General features: G+C 49.6%; 2 protein-coding genes across 2 annotated transcripts in view; both read right to left on the minus strand.

Moving 5' to 3' along the window:
• The window catches only part of LOC128724091 (uncharacterized), a 64,649-nt gene extending 62,760 nt beyond the window's left edge, over positions 1-1,889 (minus strand). Inside the window, exon 1 of the mRNA XM_053817854.1 lies at positions 1,776-1,889. Coding sequence (XP_053673829.1) covers positions 1,776-1,872 — 97 coding nt within the window. The 5' untranslated portion in view covers positions 1,873-1,889. The remainder of the gene's footprint in view (positions 1-1,775) is intronic.
• A 17,839-nt stretch (positions 1,890-19,728) lies between these two features.
• LOC128725883 (protein bicaudal C) lies at positions 19,729-22,944 on the minus strand. Its single transcript, XM_053819654.1, has 7 exons — positions 22,740-22,944; positions 22,591-22,640; positions 22,381-22,530; positions 21,854-22,306; positions 21,563-21,781; positions 20,435-21,478; positions 19,729-20,364 (listed from the first exon to the last, which is right to left on the minus strand). Exons 1-7 carry the CDS (start codon positions 22,942-22,944, stop codon positions 19,729-19,731), a joined length of 2,757 nt encoding a protein of 918 aa, XP_053675629.1.
• Positions 22,945-24,764: the final 1,820 nt, after the last annotated feature.

The raw sequence follows: 24,764 nt of genomic DNA on the forward strand, positions 1-24,764 counted from the left end.
AATGAAATCGATTCCAACAGTTATTAGCTACATCGGAATTCCTGCATAGTTAGGATAAAAATGCTGTTTTAAAAAAAAAAACGATATTAGATCAAACAGCTCCACGAAGAAACATTTGCATAATTTCCTCACTAACTTCTTGCTTTGATGTAATGTTACGGTGCTTGTTTTTTTATGCTACGATAAAGTATCAGGCTTGTTTTTTTCGAAACTCAAACATTCTAGTTTTATCAACCTTTGAAAAATAGTCTCCTTCCTCACCTACTGCAACATTGTTCACTTTGTGTGCATCAAAACACAACGCCCGCCGGGACTCGATCGAACAAAACTGCATCCTTGCGCTCGTTATCGATTCTCGCAGCTGCACAAAATCATTTCCTATTTGTGGAACAACATTTATCACTCCCACAACCACCACCAGCATTATTGGTTCCGGAGAAGCATTTCCTTCCGTACCGACCGTCGACCAACCGACGACGACGGCGGAAATTGGTTAAGTAAATAAAACTTGAAACAAACAGAATCCTTTTGAAAATTTTATTTACATTTGATTTACACACAGAAGCAATTTGCTCAACGCGCCAGCCCCCAGCGAATGCGGTTCCGGCTCGGGATGGCGAGGAAAAGGATTCCTTCCCGGTTTCATCCATTCGCTTCCCAGGACTTCCGCTTGTAAGTGGTCAGGTTCGTTTCGTAGCCAGCAATCCGTCTGATGCTTTTCCTTAACCGACTCCAGACGCCGGCACTCTGGCGCTTTTCTTGTGTTTGTGTGTCTTACCCACTCTCGTTTGTGCTCTCTTTTCATCCCTTACCGCCTGCGTTTCCTTCATCTCCACTTGGCGTCCCTGCTCGCAAAACACTTCGTGACTTTTTCGCTTTTCATAACCAGCCCCGGATGGTTTGGGTTGCGGAAAATGAAGAGCAAATGCTGCCCTCTGCCAACCGACCAGCCGGTGGTTCGTCCTAATCTTTTACTGCTTCTTGAATGGTCCCCTACCGGGTCCGGGGGTGTCCCACCACTTCGGCAGCATGTTTGGGCGATTCAACCTCAGTGAACGGTGTCTTATCTTACCGGGCAGCCGGCAGCGCGTGTCCGGGCGGAAGGAAAACATTCCAACCGGACCCGCAACCCCAACCGGTTCAGCATTCTCCACTTCCGTGTACGAGCAGCTCGTTGGTATCCTTTTTGCGAGTCGGCAACAAGCTTGCACCACTCTCTGCTTATCCCCGCGATATCTGGGAACCTTTCAACGGTGCGGTTACGACAGCAAAAGTCCACCTCGCCATCGTCGCTACCCTTCGAAGCGGGAATGTAAACGAAAGCATAACGCCGGCACGTGAACCGGTTGACTTGGTTTCGACTCGAGAAAACTGACCTACCGCTCATCGGTATGGAAGTGGCCATGGAAGCGAAAGGAAGCGTGGAACCAGTCGGTGTAAAATTGTGAACCCTCCCACTGGCCCTGGAACGAGGCTGATTACAAATTTATGAAGCATTGATTGCTGCTTCCCTTCCTGCTCGAACGAAAACGATGCCATCGTTTCGAACTCCACAAATCTGGGCCATCCGTCCACAGGCCCGGGGACAGTTATTTAATTACATATACACGTACATTTTTGTTTTTCCAGCCTCGAGCATGCACTCCATCACCGTGTAATCATGTTTAAATCGGCAGAATAATCCGACTCGCTTTCTCTCTCTCTCTCTCTCTCACGGTGCACGCACAAAGCCACTTGCGTAAAATGAAACATCGAAAATCGCCTCCTCTACGTACCTGGAACGGAAGCGATGAAGCCGATTAACAGTATCGAGCCGACGCGAGCCAGCAAACTCCGCTCGGTGAGACGTGGCAGGACCTTCCGGGAAGCCATGGTGAAAATTATCGTCGATCGAGTGCACCGATCGATAAAGAAAAAAGCCACCACTTGCACGCTGAGAGTGTGCTGTTGTTCTCTTTTTTATTCTTCCTCGCTCTCTCTCACGATGATTGTGTTTATTATTTGCGTTCACTTTTGCAGCATCCGAAAATAAGCACCGAAATCGAAGCAATAACTCACGTTCACGGGCATTTCTTTTGCCTTTTTTTCTTCTTTTGGTTGATTAAAAATTCAATTTCTGCACACAATGCACTTCGGGCGCCACGGATTTATTGGTGCCGTTTTTTTTTTGGTTTCGGCCACGTTTATTTCCCACAAAACTACTCGCGCGCACTGATTGTACTTCGGGGTATTTACACGCCCCACTAGGACTTCTTTTTAAATTAATTATTTGCTCCCACCGTCAGCGTAGCCAATCTGGGTGGGTGTTTCTCCGTGAAAACTCCCACTTCCATTCACAGAAATTTGAATTTCGCCCAGGCTAAGAGAACGCACGCACTACCAAAGCTTCGTCCGCTGATTAATATTTCAACCCCTTGCAGGCAGTTAAGGGAATCGTCCTTATTGCCACCATCGCTTTTCCACGATGGCACGATTTTGACGGTTTTTTTTATGAAAAAAAAATTTTCGCCGAAATACACACACACACACCCTCCCACACACGCGTGCACTGACACACTGACCCGCGTAATACGGCGCGTAATTATTTTCAAATTGTCATTTATCGTTTTTAATTATTTACACTGCGCGAACTTTTCCTCCACGGCCTGCTGCGCTCAAACGATGCGGACGTGCGCCGAATTTTCCACTGCACTTGCGATGAGTGCTATCTCGCTCTTGCTCAGACACGCGCGGCTTCGAGATGGTGGTGTTGCTGAAAAAAATAGAACAAAAGCAAAATGAATAACAGCATGAATGAGACGAAACAAAAACGGGAGATGAATCGTGGGTTATTAACCGTTCGCATGGCGCTTTTTCCGATGATGCGCTGGAGAAAAATTAATTAACGAGCAAGAGTCAAAAGCCGTCACGCAAAAGCAAACCCACCCTTCCACCCGAAACTGCATCGTGATGCAGTTCGCGTGCATCCCATGGACGTCGGTTCGCGCCGTCAGGTTAACGATTGCACTCAGGCTCAAGCTGCTGTTTGTCGGGCAATATACAGCGGCAATGGTTCCGCACGGTCCGCACTTTGTAAACCGTACCACGAGCGCTCGTTATCACATAGCACACTAAGGGTTTTGTCCAGCGTCAACACACACCCACACACCCGCACACATACAACCGGACACGGGAAAAACCCGAGCATCGCTGACTGCAGCTCGCGGGCAAACATCGAGTCAATTTAACATGATCCCGCGCGGACAAGGATCCCTTCGCGCGCACTAATTGCAGTCCCGCTTTAATTCAGCTCTCAAATTGAATATCAACAACCGGTGGAAAGTCGGGCCCGAGCCGTCGTAGGGTGCACTGATGGTGATGCGGAGTAGAAAAAGGGAGTGAAAAGTGCTCGTTGCGCGATAAATAAATACATCCCGTGCTCGTTATCTGGCTGGATCGCGTACCAAGCTAAAGGCCCGCACCGGGCACGTCGATGCCATGCGTCCTGGGGACCATCGAGCCATTTTCGAGTGCCGAGACCGGTGATTAATGGAGCACCCGAAAATGCACCACGATAGGTGTGCGTTGAGAGCGTTCTTTTTTGTGGGTGGTGCATTATTACTTTTGTGTTTTTGGGATGCGGATTATGTTTCCCTTTCATTTTCTCTCACGTCCTCGCAACGGATAGAGATTCACCTGTTACATGCTAATTCGTGTCGTAATCTACGCAATTAAACGATGCTGAAGGTAGTTTAATAACCGCTATCACACCGGGTTCCGGGATAATGAACTGAACGCGCGTTTACCGGTGTGATGCACACAATGAGGAAAACTATGCGGGCTTCGAGTGGATTTGTAATGATGCCACCACAAACAAACGAGCTTAATTGTGCTCTTTCTTCCTATAGAAATCAGACTAAATTCACATGTGATCGCTGATAGCACTTACTGAGAATTTGATTCAAACCGAATTATGTTTAAAGTTAACATTGAATTGAATTTAATTGAATTGAAGCCATCGGGAGGCATTTGATCATCCGTTTCGCATCATCCAAACGAATCTCCGGTCGATTGCTACAGTTTTAGATTATCAGTTCCTGGTATCGACGGCTGGGGCTACATATTCAATGAGAATGTATATAAAAGCTGCTTTCACCACGTCAAAAAATTCACGTGAAACCCCCCAATCAAGCACATGGTCAAAAGCGGCAATAGATCAGAGCAGTAGAGAGTCCTTCCCGGAAAAGCCTGCAGGTCAGCTTCATTCCATTACGGTTGGCGTTCACAAATACAGTGCTGTAATACAATTACAGCGTTGCAAAATATGCTGTGTTGAGGTTTTGTTTTTATCGAAGCTATGCTCGATTAAATCGATTCCGTTGTGGTCGGTGAAAAATCGTCCAGCATGTGTGCTATTAATCTGGTCCATCGGTACGCCGAACTGGGTGCTTAGTTGCGAGAGTGCGAAAGGTGGCACTTTCCCTGCAGGATATGATTTTGCACATTCCAGCACGAGTTTACGGGGAAAATGTAGCTCCTCAAACCGAACATCCATTGACAGTGTGGTTAATTCAGCGCACATTCTGGGAATTGATGTTGCAAGGTTGTGTTTTTTTTTAAAAACAAAAATCAACATACATGGAATGCGTTGAAAATTAGCGATAAATTGAACGTTTAGAGCGATGCGTGTTTGTGAGAAGCACACGAAAAATCAGCCTTCATGCTCAACGGCAAAACTAGAAAGGAATGTTACGGGTGGATTTTCCACCAAAAAAAAAACATTCATTTTCCACCCCCCCCACACATGTAACAGACTGTTGGTGGCATTTTTTCTTTGTATGCTTCTGCTCCGCCATGCGTACACGCTTGTCCGTCAAATTCTGTCGCGCTCTACCAACCAAACGCAACACGATGGCATCTCATTTCACACAATAACATGCCACCGGCCTCAATACCGTCACGAGGAAATTCAGGCCACCATTCCGGGGTTTCCACGGTGGGTTGCCGAAATTATGCAAAACATACATCGCACACCGATCCGAAACGGTGAAAGCGCGCATCTCGACGCGCAAATGCATCCCGACAGCGTGGCTCGTGGAGTGATGGAAAATGGGATCCATTCCCACCCAACAGATCCATCCCATTCTCCTCGGCCTATCATGGCCGGGAAGACGGCTTAAGTACCCCAAACGTGGGCACCCAACAAACCCCACCCCAAGGATTAAATGTAATTTATATCATCTTTCACGTGCAAACACGCCATTCACGCCACACACAGCCTTGTGGGGGTGTAGGTTTTTTTTTCCATCCCTCCATCCGCCATTCTTCCGTGCTTTATTCTTTTCTCCCCCACGGTGGCTTGTAAGCAGATCGGCCTTATTCGACGGTACCAGGAAAAGCGTAAGAAATACTCGCCCGGCATATGTACATTCCGCGTGTACATTCCAGCGCTGGCGTACGGCGTCGTCTCTTTTTTTTTTACCGGCGCGTCAGTGTCACCCGTCATCGGCAAATCAGAATTTACGATTGCACGCCGCACTCACCCGTGTGTCGATTGTCGGGAAGCGTAACGGAGGTGGCAGAAGAGCCCGGGTGCCGGGAATCGAAAGGACGAAGCCTCCAAGGTGGCAAACCGAGCGACGGCATCATGTCAGTGTCATTTGAATAATCAGATTTAGAGTGATTCTCGCCCCGTCGGGCTGAGCCGGCTCTATCCCAACGCCCCATCGCCAACCGGTTTTTTGCGGTTTACCAGGCGCAGACCGGGAGTGCTCGGAGGAACATTTCCGCTGATGGAAAGCATCCGCAAGCGAGTGTTTTTTTTTCTTCCAGTTTTTTTTGGGAAGGTGGCCAATCCCAACCACACATTCGCCACTCGTTTGTTGAAAGTTTCGTCCGTTTTCAGCGAGAGGATTCACGGTTCGGGTTAAGCCGCAAGGATACGCCATCAATTGGCAAACCGTTTCACCTTCTGCCAGTTCTCGGCATCTCGTCACCCTCGGGTTAGCTGTGTAAATAAGCGCCCTTTACGCCATCCGCTCGGTCACCACCGGTTCCTTCCCAGACCGTCTCGGGAAGATTGCCTCGGGACAAACACACACACACACACACACTCACTCACGCCAAATGGGTCCTGTTGTCGGTTGGGATTCGTCCCAAGGCAGGCAATTGGCAGGCTTGAGGTTTGTTTGATATACACCCAGTTGGCGTGGTTTTGACCCCTTTTTAAGCGCCAAGGGAAGCCTGGACGATGGCACATTTACCGTGTCATGTTCACACGCTCACCTCGACAAGTCAACTCTTGTCGGTGTCTAGTTTTTCTTTTTGTTCTTCTGGCCGGAAAGGCTCACTTCCGGTCGATGGGTTGGGAACAGATTGCGCTGGATCGGGTGGATTTTCAACCAAAAGAAGCGACAAGGTTTGTTGGGCCACAGCTCGATCAGGCTCGCGAATTGTTCTGCCACGGGTTTCGGTTGTGGACGGAATTATGTTTACCTCCCACCGGGCGCCTCCATCACACGTGTGATACGGGGAAGTCAAACGGTGAGTGAGCTTGAATAAAAGATGCCCTGATGCTGATTGTGTGCCACGCTCGTGCCGAAGCTTCAAGCTTTTGCTCTGTGCCACCGAATCGACATTTACGCCACGGGATGGGAGTCGTTTTCATCGTTTCAATATCAGGCACAGGTGAGGACTGGCTCTTGAAGCCGCTTGAAGCGCTTCTCGTGAGTGGTTTTTGTTTCAAAAATAGCACGTCAGACAAATCGAAGTAGGCGCTGACGGAGAAGCCAAGCGTCATTTTCTGAGATGAGCTTTCCGCGCGCTTGCTTAGATGGAAATTGGATTCATCGCCCCAAAAGCTCTTTGTTATTTTTATTCCAACTTCCGCTGTGGAAATGAAACAAATGTCGGGAAAGTTTTAAATATTAACAACAATTTCATTTGATGAGCATCGTACCAAACGGTTTTCCTTCAGCCCACGAGGCTTTCGTGGTGCCGATCGTCGATCAAACAAGCGCTCTCATCCCTGAGAAGCTTCCACCAAAGGGTTGCTCGTTGATTCGGGAGGGTGGTAATGCCACCCACCTACTCACGCGATAGCTTCAACTATGGTAATGAGGTTACACTCGAGGCACCGGTCGATTGGACAAAGTTTTATCCACACAGCGATCCTGAGAGCCGGAGGATGATGAAAGAAGGAAAAAAAACGGGGAAAAAAAGTAGCTCAACTCAACTCAACAGCCACGAAAGCCACTGACCACCCACGCTAGAGAATGGTTTTTCCCTCAACCCACCAGACTGAGTGAGTGCGTTAATTGAATTTTGTTAGTTTTTCGCCATCTGTTCGCGTTCCCCGTGTTATATTTTTTTTCTTCTCTCTCCCCGGTGATAATCAACCGACCGATCGGCGATTGGCGAAGGGGAAAGTTTTTGATTAAACACCGATGTTGAGCGTGAGCCGATTATCGTCTGGTTCCGGGGGAAAGGAGCGAAAACTCGTGTTCACCTGCCCAGCACGGTTTCCAGGTATTCAGTGTCGCATTTAAGCCGAAGCGATTTAGCTACTCTCTTCTGGCTGCCGAATGTACATTCGCCTAATGTAGTGAGTAAATCCCGTTCTCCATAATTGCACTTTAGTTGGTGGTTTTTATTTATTCGCATGAACGCCACCGTAGCTCGCTGGTCGAGCTGGCTGCCAGAGAGAACGCTGAACCTTCTCGAGTGGCACTCGACACGAGCAGCACTTGGGGAAAAACCCCTGGAACCAAAAAGCTCTAAAGCATCTAGCGCGGATGTGTTGCCACCTTGCAGTCCATGCCCGGAGGAAGTGCAGAAGTTTGGTATTGTTCTCTGTTGCCGTTCCCTTCCCAAGACCAGTGTGTGGGAAGAGATACCACCGACGAACAAGGCCAGTGTGTGTGTGTGTGTGTGTGTGGACGCTTCGCACCGGAGGGAGAAGTAATTTTGGGGCGTAAATAAGTGATGGGGAAATTAAAGAATTATTTGCCCGACCAACTCGACCCCGTGGGAGGGGTTGAGTGGCCAAATTGCCCTGCTATATCCTCTTGGGTGGGGGTGTGGAACCGACGGTAACTAACCGAAACCGAATGCGCACATAATTGAGTGGTTTCATTCGGTTCGGGCCGACCGATGGGAGTAATATTTCATGAGGATAATCAACCATGGCGGATGCTTAACCGGAGAGTCGAATTAACGTGTGGGGTTTCACTGTTGTATTCCTTGTTTTTTGAAGTGCCACGCATCGAGGAGGTTCTCAAGGATGGCTATTGTGGGGTGCTTTGCTTTTTCGTGCAACTTTTGAGGATGAATTCTCAATGCACGTTTGAAAGGTGAAAGGAGTCCCAAAAGGGGGAGTGGCTTTTTTTAACCTCTGGGAACCCCCTTTCAAACGCTCGATTATTTCTATTCCCACGAAGAAGAAACCCATCGATCGCTACTCGAAAAGTCCAATCAAAGTTGATCGCTTGTCTGGTGGTCGTTTTAACTCGCCACTAATGCACTCTCACCTGCAGGACCGTAAGTAGCTTCGGCACTCGAAGAGCTGCAGAAAACAAACACAGAAAGAAAAACTAACCAGCGATTCAAGATCTTAGCCCACCGGCCATCGGTGGCAGCAAAAGCAGCCGCTAATGTACCGAAATGTGGTCCAATTATCACAATTACTGCACATATTTCGGCCGCCAGCTCGTCCGGAATGTAGCGCAGGAAGAAGGCGCACGTGCTCACGACGCCATTAAGATGGCAATCTCGCACTGGCCAGCGAAGGGCCGCAGGTCAAAGCACGCAGTAATCGAAGGATAAGGGCGAAACAACTCCCACACCACGGCCGGGTCGAAAATTACCGTACCATCGTAAAGCGAGCGAAGGAACCGAGGTCGGGCTTTCGACCTCCGGGGCAAAGTACCGCTTTACTCGCCCGGCAGAAGAATGTGAGAATGTAGGGGGTGGAAAATGAAACAAAAAATCCACACGCGCGCCCAGGATTCCGATGAGGTTCCACTGAACCGGACACCCGAGTGATTGGGGTCCCATCAAGAGGGCAGGAGACCTCAATGCTCGCGCCACACTCCACGGGGGGGTTTTGGTGAATAATTCATGAAGGCCGTTCTTTTATTTGCTCCAGCGAAATTAGATTAGTCCCTCTCGTGATTTACGGAGATGAAAGCCAAACTTTGATGCATCCCGAGCGCCATCAGTGACCCTCCGTCTCACGACTGCTCCCGACAGGTGGCAACATCATTTCATAAGCATAACACAAAATTGACATCGTAAAACCCATCGGTGCCGCGGGGTCCATCGCGATTGAGGGGGTGCGCTTTGTGCGCTCCCGTAGAAAAGGGAACCGTCGCCTGGGAACGATCAGCTGCCGGTCAGCGGTGGGAAATGGTTAATTATTCACACAGAGCGGGCTCAACGGGGCTCGGGTTTCCTGGGGGATGTGGCACGAGATGAGCCTGGGACGAGACCGACCGAGGCAATTAAGGACGCGCCGTTGCAGGGCGGGTCGGTTTGGTGCTTGTTTTTCCACGGGCCAACGTTGGTTGGGTTGACGTGAATTTTCCCCGCAAGAGGGCGCTTTCGAAAACGTGCTTAATGTTGCACAAAGCAAGTATGCACGAATGGCGACGTGAAGCTGCTTCTATAAGTGAATCAGTATCATTCGCACACAAGGGGTAGATGATCAACGCTCTAGATAAGTCCATGAGAGTACTCGGTGCATAACAATCGATAAAATGCTCTTCATTCTGCACAAGTTTCGATGCCATTGTTTGAAGGTTCGGTGACGAAGGAGCAAGAAGAAGACGACGATGAAAAGCGAGAAAAAAAACCCTTTTCGTAAACCTTTTGCCGAAACAAAACCGCTCACCCACTCGTCCGGCTAATATCTGGCATATTTCGTAGAATTTAATTAAACCCACCCACCCGAATCCGTGCGCGGGAGCGAAACTCAATCAAGGCGACCGAGAAGGAAGTTGCACGTGGAGACACACAAAAAAAAAAGTTTTCGCCTTCCCGCCTACGGGCGCCGAACCACCGAAGGAAAGGCACGACAGCCGTGGGGATGGAAAATGGAAAGAAAAAACCGCCCCCAACCGCCCATCACACTCGAACGAGCCGCCAAAGTGGAACGAGATTAACGAACGAAAAACACCTCCATAAACGCCCCCAGGACGTCTTTGAGAGAAGGAGCACAAAGAGAGGCCAGAAAACAATGCAACCAAAAGGGCGGGGAATTTTTTTTCTCCACGGGGGTAAATGCAATAACAACAACAACAACAACAGCAACAACAACGGAGAAAAGTTAAACACAAACACACGCGCCGAACAAAATGGGCGCAAAAACGAACGAAAAAGGGATGGAAAAGTGTTAACGAAACGAAGCCGAAGCCGTTGGCGACAGAACTGGGAAGCGCTCTGGTCCGCACCTAACGAGACACTGGCCGAGATAGAAAAGTAAACTTTTGTCGGTCGAGAAGGGCATAGCAAAAGAAAAAAATATGCCTGGAAAACTTCATCAAACAGCGCTCTAACGAAGAGATGGAAGAAAAAAAAATGCCCACGATCGAAACAACCTCATCAGAAGAAGGAACATAAAGGAGACATTACGAGGAAAATCACCCGATGGGGTTGGGGCAGGCACAAAATAACCCCTTCCGCGTGAGGGAAGGTACGCCAAGAAGGTCCTGCAGCCAGCAAGGATCCTTCGGATGGGGCAGCTTCTCGCAGCCAGTTTGCCGTGTTGGCTTTGACATCGTAGGCCTACTGTGATGTGTTTCAATCGGCTGTGCTTGGTTCACAGCATGAAGCATTTTTCTCGTGGTCGAAGCAAGCGGGGTTGTTTGTGTTTTTCTTTCCCTTCCATCAAAGTCCTTTCATTCCTTTCTTTCGCCACGAAAAGAAACTGGACAAGCGACAGAGAGAGAGAGAGAAAAAAACCCCAGCAGGACTTTCCCATCCTTCACAGCTTGTTCATCATTTTTCACCGCTTTTAAATGACAGGTTTGTTGGTTTTTTCATTTTCCTCCAATCTGCCACCCACCCATTGTCTTTCAGCACACAACAAAACCACCCACCCACGCCCACGACGGTGCATTAAGGTGCGAAGGATGGGTTGCAGCGCATGAAGCAAAAAAAAACCCTTCCCTGGAAAACCAAACAGGTCAGGTCGGTTCCGATTGGTTTCGCTTCGTTTTGAAATGCAAATTCGTTAAAAAAGAAAGTTTTTAGTTTTTCCACCCATAGATCCTTGCTCCGTCGGTCGTTTTGGTGTGCATTTGTTTTCCTTTTTTTTTTGCTTCCACCATATTCCACCCACTCGAACCCCTTTTCTGTCTACCCGGTTTTTCCTCTCTTTTTTTTTCGCTTTTGCAAAATGATAATTATCACGCTGCTCGGCGAGTTGTGACGATTTTTCGTCCGTTTGTGGGGTCCTTTTGTGTCCGGGCAGCCAACCGCACCGACCAGATTCTGTCTGGCCAGATAAACTACCCTACAGACAATCGTTAAACTTTCCCTACGCGGCTCATCAATTATCCAATTTCGCTTCCGTCGCCTGCCTGCCTGGCTGAATCCTTGGCCCCGCACGGTCCAGTTCACTCTCGTTCGCGTGCCCGTCCATCAACCGCAACTTCCCGATAGCAAGGCTCAGACGTGGTCGCGAAGTGAAGTGACGCTCCCGCTTAATGTCGCTCGAACACGAAGCTTCACGGGGAAGCCCCTTTTTTCCGGCCATTTCCTTCCGGAGGCGCATCGGCAAGGACACGTTTCGGCTTCGGTCGAGTTGACGCGCCGGGAAAAGCCACAAAAAAAAGCCAGCTTCGGGGTGGGGACATAAAACAAGAGTTTAATTCACACTTCCTCATCTGTGTGTGTGGCCCCCTCGCCGTGTGTGTGTGTATGGGTTGGCATAGGTTGTGCTTTATGAGCCGGCGTTAGTGTGCAATCCGGCAAGAATGGTACACACGGGCAATAATAATGATTAATTATGACCACTGTCGCACAACTAACGATTTTGTGGTATGCTGCATGGTCGTTCCGTTTCCACGCTTTCTCTCTCTCTCTCTCTCTCTCTCTCTCTCTCACTCCCACTGGGTCAGCATTTTCTTGCTTCGTTTGGAATCGCCGCCTACCTCGTGAACAACTCGTCCTCCGGTGACCGGTCCTTGTAGCGCGTGTAGCGCAAGTGAAAGCGGAAAACCCCGCTGGAAGCCGGAAAAACGGTGCACGACCTTAATTCCGGGGGCCTCGGAAGCCGGATGTCGGTTTGGTCAAAGAAAAGGTCCACGCAAACCGACGCTCGGAATGGCTGAAGCTCGTTGCTCGCTGCTTCCACGTGGCTTCCGTTTGCTGGGTCGCGTGGAATGTGCGCTGGCTGAATAGCTCGTTCGGGGAAAAAACACGAGAAAAGCACCGGGGCTTGTAGGGTAGGTTGTTGGAATTTTTGTTCTCGAAATCAACTCCACATACACAATTGCTGCATCAATGTTTTGCAGCAGTTTTTCACTTCACAGATGCACGGGTCATTCACACACAAAAACTTCCATCCATTTTCCACTCAAGGATGACATTTTCCTAACCACGATCAGAACTGCACACCAGCGGTACACTTTCACGGATGATTCTTTCGACGCGTTCCAATCGGATGCTGGTTTGGTAAGCGCAGCGAAAGAAAAACGTACCGTTTCCGGCCGCGGGTAAATGCGACTGATTCGCACGAACCACCGAATGCAACTGACGATCGAAGCGGATGTAAACTTCCGAACCGCCGAACAGACGCGCCTCGTGGTTGCAGACCTTGGCTCGGTTGTCTTTCGGGCGCGAGTCCTGACGCGGTGGCGTTGATTGCGCAGGCTTCGAGGTTATGTTTCCCCTCATTGTTTTGATTTAGTTCGGGTGCGTTTCGGCACGTGGCGTGGCTTCGGGTGATGGGGTGGACCAGCATTCGGTTCCGCTTTTCCACCGACGAGGGTGTTGGGTGGAAAAGCGCATGCATTCGGGACAAGTGCATTAAGCGAAGACATGAACCATGTGGTTTGCTTCTCACATTTCACGCTAGGTGGCGTGTTTTGAGTGCAGCTGCTCGGTAAACGTGGAAGAGTTACTAAAGCAGGTGAATAAATAAGCAAATCATTCACTGTTTTAACTCAAACATATATCGGATAAATCTGAAAATTATACAGAAGAAAAATAACAGTAACAAAATAATCGTAATATCACCCAAAATAACACTGTATGTATCCAGCCAACTTTACTAAACGCAAAATAAAATCAGCTTCCAATGAAAACTTATGATTAATATAGTTGTACATCTGAGCCTAAGAGTATCGCGTTGGATCCATCATAGCATGCGATGCAGAGTAGTGGTCAAATAAAAATATTAATTGAACAATGCAGCGCATAAGCTCACGAAATAAAATTAAAGGATAAAAGCTGTTGCAAAATTGTTATGTAGAAACAAAACTGCTTATAATTAACAAAACTGCTTTAAACGCTCAAATAAAAATAAAACGCAATACTCCTTCACATCCAAATCCAACTCTCTCACCGGCTGAATCCTACTCGTAGAAAAACTCCAAAGCACATCTTATATACCCTTCCAAGCTGAAGACGGTACGTAAGCTTACAAATAGTTTTGTACTTTGCAGTGAAAAAAAAAACACAAAATACAAAAATCGACAGCTTAAAAGCGATGGAAAACGTTGCAGATGATAAAACAACTAGTATATCTCGCAAGAACATGGCTCACGGTGGGTGGTGGGTGAAAATTTTTCAACGTACCTTAACAAAATTGCTCGGTGTCGCAGAATTGAGCTTTCGGAATCGAAATCGAATCAAATGCATCATTTTTATTTACTGCACTCGTTGGTACCACCACCCGACGACCTTCCGAAGGGGTTCAAGTTTTTTTCCCCCCTACCAGTAAACCCCTTAGAACTCCTCTTCGAAGCACGATTCGAGACGAGACAAATGCGGCTCATGCTTTCGCCAATTTTCCACACGGCATTGGAAATCACTTACCGTTGGTGCGCGGTGGCATGAAAAGAAGACGGAGCCAGGTCATCCCCTTGAACCAGTTCCACGAAGAGCTGGCTGCGAGTGAAGTGGGGCTTTTTTTTTAAATCTACCTGTCGCCATGCATGCTTCCATTCGATTCGATTGACTGCCGCAGTTCGACTGCCAAAGGTGGCTGGGTCGATGTGATCCGATACCGAGCGGGATGGATCCTGCCCAAGAGATGCCAAACGAAGGGTGGTAAAAAAAACACGCACATACATTCAAACGAAAGGGTATGGAATTGAAAACTTTGTACCATAAATCTGCGATCATAAATTCACTCGAACGAACGAACCAAAAACAGCACCTACCTTGCAGCAGAAGCAGCATCAACGGTGCGATGTCCTCAAGGACGACGATGTCTTTGCGACAACGGTTCCAAGGAGCAAAGTGGCACAAAAAGACAGTTCACAAATCGAGAGACACACACACACACACAGCCTCACAACCAAACGGGAACGATCGGCGGCAGCAATCATATTCCATATTTATTCACCGCTTTTCTCACCTTGCGTTTTATTTTCTTTTTCTCTCGCGATTCCTCGCTCGCCTTCTAAACCACGGGATTGATGTTTGGCTGCAAATGCGCTGCTGGATGTGACGTGAAGCGAAAGGGAAGCTCGTAAAAGGATTTCACCGCTGCGCAGGCAAATGAGCACCGCCATTTTGTCGATGCAACGGCATTCGCTTACTGGAAGAGGAGAGCCCACAAATTTGTCTCCGGACTTTATTTCGCCATTCGCCAGTGTCAGAATAATCGCACACGAAAAAAGGAAAAAGCGCACCACAGTTTATCACTCTTGGGTCGAAAAATTCATCCCCCCACCCCCACACTATTGTGGTCTAATACTTTCCCCGCCTGGAGTTCGTTTATTTGCTCAGAAGAGCTCCAATTTGACCCGCATTCGATGAATGCGTGATGCTGGCAAAGATTTTCCAACGAGCGGGAAAACGCGTGCCACCCCCTCAAATGAAATGCACGTTCCGAAGGGATGACGAGTCCCCGAAACCCAGCAGGCCATGAAACTTTGTCCAGTGGTTGAATGATCGTTCGTTTTTCTACCCCTTTTTTTTGAGCATTCTCGTCATCCTTGAAACACCACTCCGAAAGCCATCGAAATCCCGCAACGAAATGGATCAACATGCGCTAGAGCCGGACCGTTTGTCGTTTTGTTGGAAAAGGCGCACCAAACACCACCCAAACTACCCTTTCTTTTTTTCCAGGGGGGGAGCGTATGCATGCCCCAAAATGCATGCGATCGGTGACGGTGAAAAGGCATCCACGCACGTCACGCTGCAGCTTTCACCGATTGCCGGCAGATGGCGCGGCACGCTCGGTCGGTCGGTCGGTCGTTGAGGGTAGAGAGTTGAATGTTATAAAGTTGAAAAACTTCACCATCGGAAAAGCGGCGACCTCACCCCACCGGTGCACATCCTTCAGCCAGGATGCCGTGCCAGGGTTCGAAGTTCGGTTCATCATTTATGCAAATAATCAATACGAGTTTTCCAATTTTCCGAAACTACTGTTTTCCTACCACGACGAGCTGATGCTGACGCGCGCTGACGTGGCGCACTCCGGCTTTTCCGGCCCGCGGTAAAAACCCCTTCCCCTCTTGCCAACAGGATCCCCGGGCAGGAGAGCCGTTTTGGTCTCCGGGTTTTTGAGCCGCCATTCCGACAAAGGTGCTAATACGTCGAGCTGGTGTGGTGGTTTGTGCACTAGTCCGGTGGAAGGATGCAATTTGCAGTTTGCGTGTGGCATGCGTGCACTAGACCGGTGAGAGTCGATCCCGGCGACAGGTCGACGGTGAAATGCATACCACTGGTCGGTCGTTCGGTCGTTCGGTCGGTTTCAGGCACCGTGGTGCATAAAGACGGCTCATCTACATTTAAATGAAGATGGCAAATCGAAGCGATCCCCTAACCCTCGGACACACGGCTTCTTCAGCCGTTTCGTGCACAGTGTTTGTCCACTCGGAAACAGTAACCAGAACCTCGCTGCTCGATGTTGAGACCAAAAATTAAAAAAAAAAAACAGACTCAATACACGATGCGAACGAGATGCGTTTTCAATGACTTCTCAACGACCGATATCGAAAGAGATCGAATCTCATGTGATATGTCGCCGATGACGATGAGGGGAATCGGTTATGAACCGGTGAAGCACCAATCCGGTTGCTTCATGATAGTTATGAACATTTCACGAACCGTTTGTCCGAACGCGAATGCCTTTCAAGAGGCAATCCCGGAGCTTGGTTGGGAAAATGATGCAGAAACTTTGATTAATTTTCAACCGCTATTGGGGTCAACCGGTTTTGCTATTACTCGGGTATGAGCATTTAGCAAAGCCTACTTGTGTTAGCTTAGAGTACAACGTTTAAATGTAGCTCTTCATCGCTTACCCATTCCGATTGCAGGAGTTCTAAGAAACCACCGGAGAAAGTCGCTCTCTTCCGGGTGTACTTTACCGGTTCGCGATTATGATTGAAACGGTGGATTTCCGGTAAATTGAACCACTAGGCCCCCACGTTCACCCTTTAATTAGTGCATTATATTTCGCCACGTCTTCAGGTCGCCCGCTCTTCCAGCAACGACACTAATTGTATCATCCTTCCGATGGTTTACGTTGGTTTCAACCGGTTCAGCTCGAGTTCCACAGGACTGCCGCTTCGTTTGCCGTTCAATTAGCTCGCGTGCTGATTGCGTTTCGGTGTTGTTTGAGAAAATAATTCTCATTTTGCCATTTTGCCCCCGGAGGCGTACCCCAGCCACCCATTGCCAACCGCGTGCACGTGGTCGGAGAAGTGAAATGATAGAGTTTATTAATCCGTTGACACCGCGGAACCGCGTCCGGGAAAGTGGCAGGAAAACCACTCCTCGCCGGGTGGAGTGGCAAGCAGGTGCCCTTCAACTTTCGCTGCAGCGTGCGGAGAAAACCGGAAAAGCTTTTGCCGGAGAAGCTTTGTCTGCTTCGAGGCTGGGTGGAAAATGGGGTGGCGCACACTTCCACGGAAATGAGCCGGAAAGCATTGTGTGGATTTGGCAGCGTAAGCCTTTGGCGGTGCGAAAGTCCTCCGGAGCAGCCGAAGCGAACCAGCTGCAAGTTGGAAAGTAATTAAAACGTTCCATCAGTCGGTGGAAGATGCGCTGGCGATTTCGAAGAGCCTCGTCGTAAATCCTTCCCGCGCGGGAAGGAATTGTAGTCTTTAAAGGACGGGAAAAGCGTTCCATTAGAGGAACATTTGCAGAAGAAAACAACTGACGACGTTATTACAGTGTGCTTTACTCGATTTAATAGCTGTTTTTTGCTGCTCTAATGGAAAAATGATCATTATAAAGCTTTTACTGCAATTAAACACCAGGATTAAATATTTACTACGAATTCGATCGATGACATTTTGAGCAGAGATACAGCGCAATTTCTTTTTTCGGATGCTTATTAAATAAGTGCTTAATCACGAGCAGATTTCTGAAACATGCATTATTTTTTTTCCTTTTATGGTAACTTCAAAAACAATTGCTTCTACAATTTCTGTATCCTACCTACGGGGAAAGCGTGCGTTCGAGGGCGTTCCTTTGCCTTCGTTTTCCATCTGCGAAACGAGCGGATGGAAAGCAGAACCGAAGGAGAGCAAAAAAAAAAGGAATTTGCAACATGCACGAAACACACAACTCGAAACAAAGTTGTGGGGGAGTTGATAAAGTGTGGGTAGCAAGAAAAAAAAAGAACTAATAATGGTATCTATAGTTTAAATGGATAAAATGCAAAAAGAAATAATAAGCAAACAACACAACAATGCACAAACCGGACACACGTCACGCGTTAGTTGACCGGGCAAGGAACAAAAGAGGTGTGTGTCTGGGAAAATGCGGTCGACCAATTTCCACCAGTGGGCAGGTCTGTGAAGGGGGCAAAGTTTTCCACTGCGTAGCCGCTAGCGCACTTTGAGGGGTCGCTTTTGTACGAACGCTTTTGAAAACAAACGGCAACAGATTATTCCCACACCTCACCGGCTATGTAGCGTGTTAAGCATAAATTCCAGCCCCAAGAAATGAGCGCTGATGAGCGTCGCCTTTCGGGACGCTTCATTATGCACACAAACACTGGGCAGTTGTTTCTGAAGGGGGTTTTCTGGGTGGTTGCTGATTTTTCCTGTTTGCGCTTCGTTTCTTCGAAGGCGCTCCCCTGCGCACGGATGGATGGAAATAAATTATTTTCTAAGCTTCAAACGCGCGTGGTGCGTTCCTTGCCTGAGGCTCGACGGCTCGCAACGAGCGCGGACAGAAAAAAAACATTCAAAAACACACGCACACACACACACACAAACAAACGCTTCCACTTCCGCGCGCATGCAAACCGCGAAAATGGAAGCACAGTACGAACGGTGCAACGGTTTGTGTCTATTCGAAATTAAAATCAATGCAATTAAATGAAAAAGGCATGCAATTAGTGTGCGGTAATGCGGAATGCTGGGTTTTCCGCGCAAGGGTGGCAAAGCAAAGCGCCGGTGAATGCATTTTTGATGCATTTTCATGGCTCTCGATCGCCTGCCAGCGCACGGTGGACGCTTGTGGCGTTTCACGCTAGAGGGCGCTGTGCACTTTCGCAAGGACTTTCGGCAATGGGGGAAGATAATTTGAACGGCTGCAGCTCCAGCTGACCGGCAACATTGCACCCGAGCAAGTCTCGTAGTCAATGTGCGGGAAGTGTGTGGTTGTGTGTGTTATCGTTAGGCTTAAGTGTACGCAGCAGGAAAGGCATTAAAACACGATTCACGTTCCATGGCGTGAGTTTGCTGTGGATGACTCGAGCAGTTCCGTACGTCGGTTTGCGTTCAGGTTTTTCGTTTTGTGCTTCCTTCCAGGCGGCTTTCTCACTCACAGGGCTGGTGGCATGATCCGGACGTTCCAAACAGGATTAAGGACACGGCTGCAGTTGCAGTTTAATTGCAATTATTGTTCGCTTCTCTTTCGAGCTCTGCCGGCTGACATTTCGGTCCTGGTTTCTTGTTTGGTTTCGGTGGAACTCGCACAGCAGCTCCCGTGTCAGTTCGAATCTTGCCGTTCGTCTTTGTGCTTTGTGGCTCATCGCATTTGGAACACTCGCCATCCCGCATTTTCGTGTGCAACGGCGTCTTATTGCGCACACGATCGGGTGTGCCGGATGCCAGCAGCTGCCAGTGTGACAGCAACTGTCCGCCTTCACTGCGAATCCTTTTATCTTTCTCTCCTTACGTGACCGGTTGGTGTGGGAGACGGATTTTTCTTTGCACGCCTTTCCTCCCACACTAAAGGGGGGTAAATGTGTAATTTTCACTTCCAAAGCACACCACACGAACAAAACACGACAGCATCCGGCTCCGGTGGCAGATGTGACAGTGAGCGCACTGTGTGTCATACGCTCGTCCTTCGTCAACGTGAGCTTTCCATGGCCAAGACATCCCGAAGCTTCCGGTGACTAATCCTCCAATCCGAGAACGCGTTCGCGACAGCACCGCCAGCATCGAGAAGACAATCGATATTCAATTACGCTGCCCTTTTGCGCATCCGGGACGGCGTAAGAAAGCGATTAATTAAACGCCAGTTTAATTAATTTTTTCTCGCGTCCCCATGACGCGTCACGTTCCACTCTGCAGCCACTCGCTCCACTCACGGCAAACGGGCAATGCGCTATTACTGCCCACTGGAGGACCGTCGTTCCGCACCCGGAGCAGCCGAGCCGGAAAAGCGTGACAACGCCGACGGAAGTGCCGATGGTGAGAGCACGGACGATCCGAACAGAGCCGACGATCCTTGACGGGCGCCCAGATCGTGAATGGCCATCAGGATGCGACGACGAGCGCCGAGTGGTTTGATGTCGAGATTAAGCAGATCCTGGTCGGTGAGCGTCTGGAAGACGGTCATGTCGATCTCACCGTTGATGAAGTTCTTGATGTAATGCTCCAACCCGAGCCCGGTCAGGATGGTCGTGACGTCGTTGTACTGGGACATCTGTTCGCGCTTGTGCCGCGGCGTCACCTCGATCATGGTCGTTGTCAGGTTGTGGCCCGTATCGCTCACCCCATTGCTGGAGCTGCTAGAGCTGGTATTCATGCCACCACCAGCACCGGTACTGCTCGATCCGCTCGTGTTAGCCCAACTCAGATCGGCCGCTTCCAGTGGAGCTGGGCTCGATTGACTTAGGCCCAAACCCTGCCAGGAAAGTGTCGGTGTGCGGACTTCACCCTGCTGTGGAGACATGTACATCGCTTTATACCCGGCCACAACTCGCGGGTCCAAATTGAACAGGAACGTGTCATTCAGCGAGCTCTGGAAGCGAGAAACAAAAGGTGATCGTTTAAAAAGCGCACCCACCCAACGGACTGCTCGAATGCGGTACCTTCTGCTCGAATGCCAATGGCGTGCGTTGCTCAAGTTCCGGTGAGAACAGCGGACTGTTGGGTGAACAAACGCTGTGGCGCATTCGACTCAACCCACTGGAGCTGCTCGGACTCGGTTGCTGCTGATGCTGCAGTTCCGGTGAAACGTTGAGCAGCGAATTGGATCCGCAACCGGACCCACCAGTCGACGAACTGGACGGGTACGGTTGATCCAGCGAGGTGCTGGAACAGTTCAGGCTCTGATACCCACTCGAATGGATGTCTGTGGCATGGCTGCTGTTTTGACTGATCGTGCTAAGGCTCGTCGTGAGGCTACCGGAAGTCGAGCAGTTCCCATTCACCGGCTGCCGTTGATGGTGCGAATGTGAGGCCAGTTGATGGAGCTGCTGCTGCTGCTGCTGCTGCTGGTGAAGATGTTGCTGTTGCTGCTGATGGTGCAGAAATGAGCCACCAGTCCCGACTGTCTGCGGGACAGTGAGCAAATGCGGATGGGCCGGTGATTTTCCGGTCGAACCCGCGGTTCCAAGTGCTCGATCCAGCCCGGGTGGAAGTGATAGTGGCATCAGCTTGGTCGTCGCAGCACCATGCACGTGGAAATTCTGGAACTGTCCGCGCATGTGCTGGAACGCGTAATCACTCGCCGGTGGTAGAGGACCATGACCCGGAACTGAGGCTGGTGTTGGCCAACCAAGAAACGGAAGCGGATTGAGTGGCGATAGCGGTGAAAAGGGTGGTGCAACCGGACCCGCCAGCAGCGCCGAAATGTTGTGGGACGTTTGCTGCGCGTGCTCGTTTGGTCCGAAGTACGTGTGTGGGATGCCGGCTGGAACACGTGGACCACCGCACTTTAGCAGCTGGTGGCGCGCTTCGTAGATGTTGGCGATGAACTTCTCGATGCCCTTGATCACGATGCAGAGTGTGCTTTGGCGGGACTTTTGGCGCACCGAGATGAACACGTCGTGCGTCAGCATCAGCTTGGTGATCTCGTCCGAGTCGACCGTGTTGTCTGGGTAGTCGAAGATCAGCGCGATCGGAAGGCTTCCCTGGAGGAGAGCAATGGGGCGTTACTGCGTGAGTCCTTCGAAGGAGACGAGAGTGTGTTCTTCCACCACCGAGGCGATACTTACGATCAACTGCTGTCGCGCGAGATACACCCCATGGATGGATCCGGTGATGGTCACCTGAGAGCGCTTGATCGGTTTGATGTTCACATCATTCGCGTCCGGGAACATGATCTGCGTGCCGGTTCGGTCCATGATCTTCCGCAGATTGCTCGAAACCCGCCCCAACACGATCGGGTGATGTTGGGTCGAGATCTCCAGCTGCATCTGCACCGGTATCTGACTCTGCGAAACAAACGATCGATCAATCTCGCGATCTCTAAAAGCTGGCACAGCTCGAGATGTGCCTCAACTCACCGCCATATTCTCACACATCAGATCCATGAGACGTCGGGTGGCTTCCTTCACCATTTGCTCTTCCTTCTCCGAGCCCTTCACAAGCACAAGCGACGAGTGAAGCTTCGGTCGAGTGGAGAAGATCACCTGCACACCGTACTCCGCCTCGATCTCCTTCACGTACGGTGTATCATTGTCCGGGGGTGTTTTTCCCGGTGCCAAAATTGGCAGCTCGAACGAAATCAACAGCGGCGTTGAGTTGCGCACCAACGATCGAGCCCTTTCGACACCCTCGATGCTGCCACACATCGACACCTGGTTGCTTTTCTCGCTCGGGTTCGAGCGGTTCGAGTCCGGAAAATGGATGTGAGTGGCCGTTTCCTCCATGATGCGCTTGATGTTGTTACCACCACGCCCAATGATGAACGAATGGTCCGTGTACGAGACGTCCATCTTCATGATCACGCGGCTACCCTGGAAAACAAGCGAAGAAACCAAGCAAGCGATCAGCCCACGATCGCTCGATCTGTCGGTATGGATGGTTTTACCCGCGAGTCCAATCGGGACATGACCTTGTCCTTCGCACGCAATACGTCCGCCATTTTGCCCACGATCCGGATGTGTGGGTCCTTCTTCGTTTTCGCGCCAATCTTCAACCGGCACGGCCAGCTTACGTAGGTGGTTGTCTCCTTCATGATCTGTGGGTAAGGACACCGAATAAATTACCGTCCAATTTCAAGTCCCTTTAAGACACCTACATTCGTGAAGAACTCCTCGGCGCTATTCATTCCCTCTGAATATGTTTCCACTGGAATATAAAAAAAAAAAAACATACACCCAAAACATCAGGTTTTTGCTGGTTTTCCTGCCACGTGGCATTTTTCGGTTCGATTCCTTGCCACCTTACCCTTTATCATATCCTCCAGCTTCTGCCGGTCCACCTTGAAGCGCTCGACGTGCAGATCGTCCGGATTGGCGACACCCAGCTGGGCCGCTATCAGCCGCAAATCACCCCAGTCACTTTCGACCGACGAGATCTCGCTGGTCGTCTCACTCGGCGGGCCACCGTTGAGGAAAATGTGCTTACTGAAGGACGAACAAGATGCCATCATTTTGTCCTTCCGTGGGCTGCTAAATCTCTTTCTCTCTCTCTCTCTCTCGTCGTGATGCGTCAAAGGCAACGGAATGTCGGATCGTCAGGGGCGCAAACTTAAACGAAGAAAAAAAACCGCGAGCTTTTCCAGTCCCTTAAACCCGGAACCAGCCGGAAGTGAGCACGAGAACGTGTGTCTGAAGGAGAAGAGGGCCCGTTTCGTTCGATCCCGTCCGGTCCGATGGCTGTCGCCCCCTTTTTTGTCGCTAAAAGGGCGGATGTCCGTGTCGTTGTTGTCCGTGCCGGTATCGCCTCAGGTGTCCATCAAATCGCACACGAAAATAGTCCCAAATGGGTGGCAGGTAATGCAAATTCGTCGTGCCTGCCGTCGAGCTGGCGGTGGAACGCCGGGTGAACCGGAAATTAAAAGCCAAAACCGCGATCATTATTAGAAAGGCCCGGCCTATAGTTCGGTTTGGCGGGGGAAAATTTGACACATGGATGATTGATAAAAATGGCTCGCTGGCACAGTTCGGGCACGACCGGAGCTGACGCAAATGCTGGGTTGAGGGAGCAGCAGAATAAAAAAAATCCCCATCCAGCTACATAAATACGCCCCAAAACAGGGAGGGAAATGTAAAGCGGATCCTGCGTGTGGAAACATCGCCCCACCGTGGGGAGCAAACATTTTTCCTTTTTTCATCCACCAAAGCGACAGGGGGCACAGCATAGAAAAGCGCCTTTCCACACCTTGCTGTGCGTGACACCGACTGGTGTCATCCTTTTTTTTGAGTCCTTTTAATCCTTTTCACACGCTTTCGGTCGCCAAATCAGGTTGTTCTTTTTTTTTTCAACGGTTGTACACCATTGCCCTAGTTCCGGGGTGGAAAAACAAATCACCCTGTGACGGATCTCCGTGCTGACGAAAGGACATAAAAATGGACGAAACAAACCTAAGCAGAGGCGTGCGAGAAAGGGGTCAAAATGGTAAAAAATCATCACGTCATAAAGCGAGCCCAGCGAGCACACGATAGCGATTATCAGATAACATATAAATCATACCGGCAGCGAGCGTCACTTGCCACCGGGTGCCGGCTGAACGTGGGTTTGGATTTTCCACGAGTAAAATTGTATCGCCCCAAACAAGCGCAATGGTCGCCCGAGCATCTATGGCACCTATTCTGCTTTTTTTTTCTTCTGTGTTGCTCCATTTCGCCCACCCGTTATCCTCGAAACAAGATGGACGCGGAATTTTCCCCAACCGATGCACAATGCACCTATATGCAAGCGCATCGCGTAAGGATGCACCCGTGCAATGGCGCAGTTCCGGAAGGAACACTAACGAGTGACTAATAACCGACGGGCGGCAATTTGTAACACGGGTTTTAAGGGGCGAGATTTATTCGTTCATTTGTGTGTAATGGATGACCGAATGCAAGGGCATTGGGTTGGTGCCCATTACGCGGCGATGATGATGGATAAATTCGTACGAGAATGGCGAACCGATGGAGCGAGCTTTTGCTGTGCTGCTTTTGAACACCGATCAATTAGGCAGTGGGAAAATGGAATCCTTTCGCTGAGCGCTGCATGTTGGCCCAGTGGGGATCTGTTGGGTTGAAATTGTTCAACAAGAGCATGGCCGTTTGTGTCGCAAAGTCATTATTCACCGAACGGGCAGCGTCGATACATTCTCCATTACATAATGCATCGACACCCGGATCATAACGCTTTTGCGGGCGCACACAAATTCAATTTAAAATAGGCTTTGTTCTAAAGCCATGACAGGAGTTTATCCTATTTTTGTTAAAAGTAGGAAAATTATAATAGAAAAAAGGCTTA

Source organism: Anopheles nili, chromosome 3 (assembly GCF_943737925.1).
Source record: "Anopheles nili chromosome 3, idAnoNiliSN_F5_01, whole genome shotgun sequence".
NCBI classification, from domain to species: domain Eukaryota; kingdom Metazoa; phylum Arthropoda; class Insecta; order Diptera; family Culicidae; genus Anopheles; species Anopheles nili.

Excerpts from the sequence above, each read along its gene's own strand:
- LOC128725883 (XM_053819654.1), bottom strand. The coding sequence starts at position 22,944 with ATGATGGCATCTTGTTCGTCCTTCAGTAAGCACATTTTCCTCAACGGT. Across the intron at positions 22,641-22,739 it reads GCTGGAGGATATGATAAAGG|TGGAAACATATTCAGAGGGA; the intron begins GTAAGGTGGCAA and ends TTTATATTCCAG. Across the intron at positions 20,365-20,434 it reads CATTGGCATTCGAGCAGAAG|AGCTCGCTGAATGACACGTT; the intron begins GTACCGCATTCG and ends TCTCGCTTCCAG.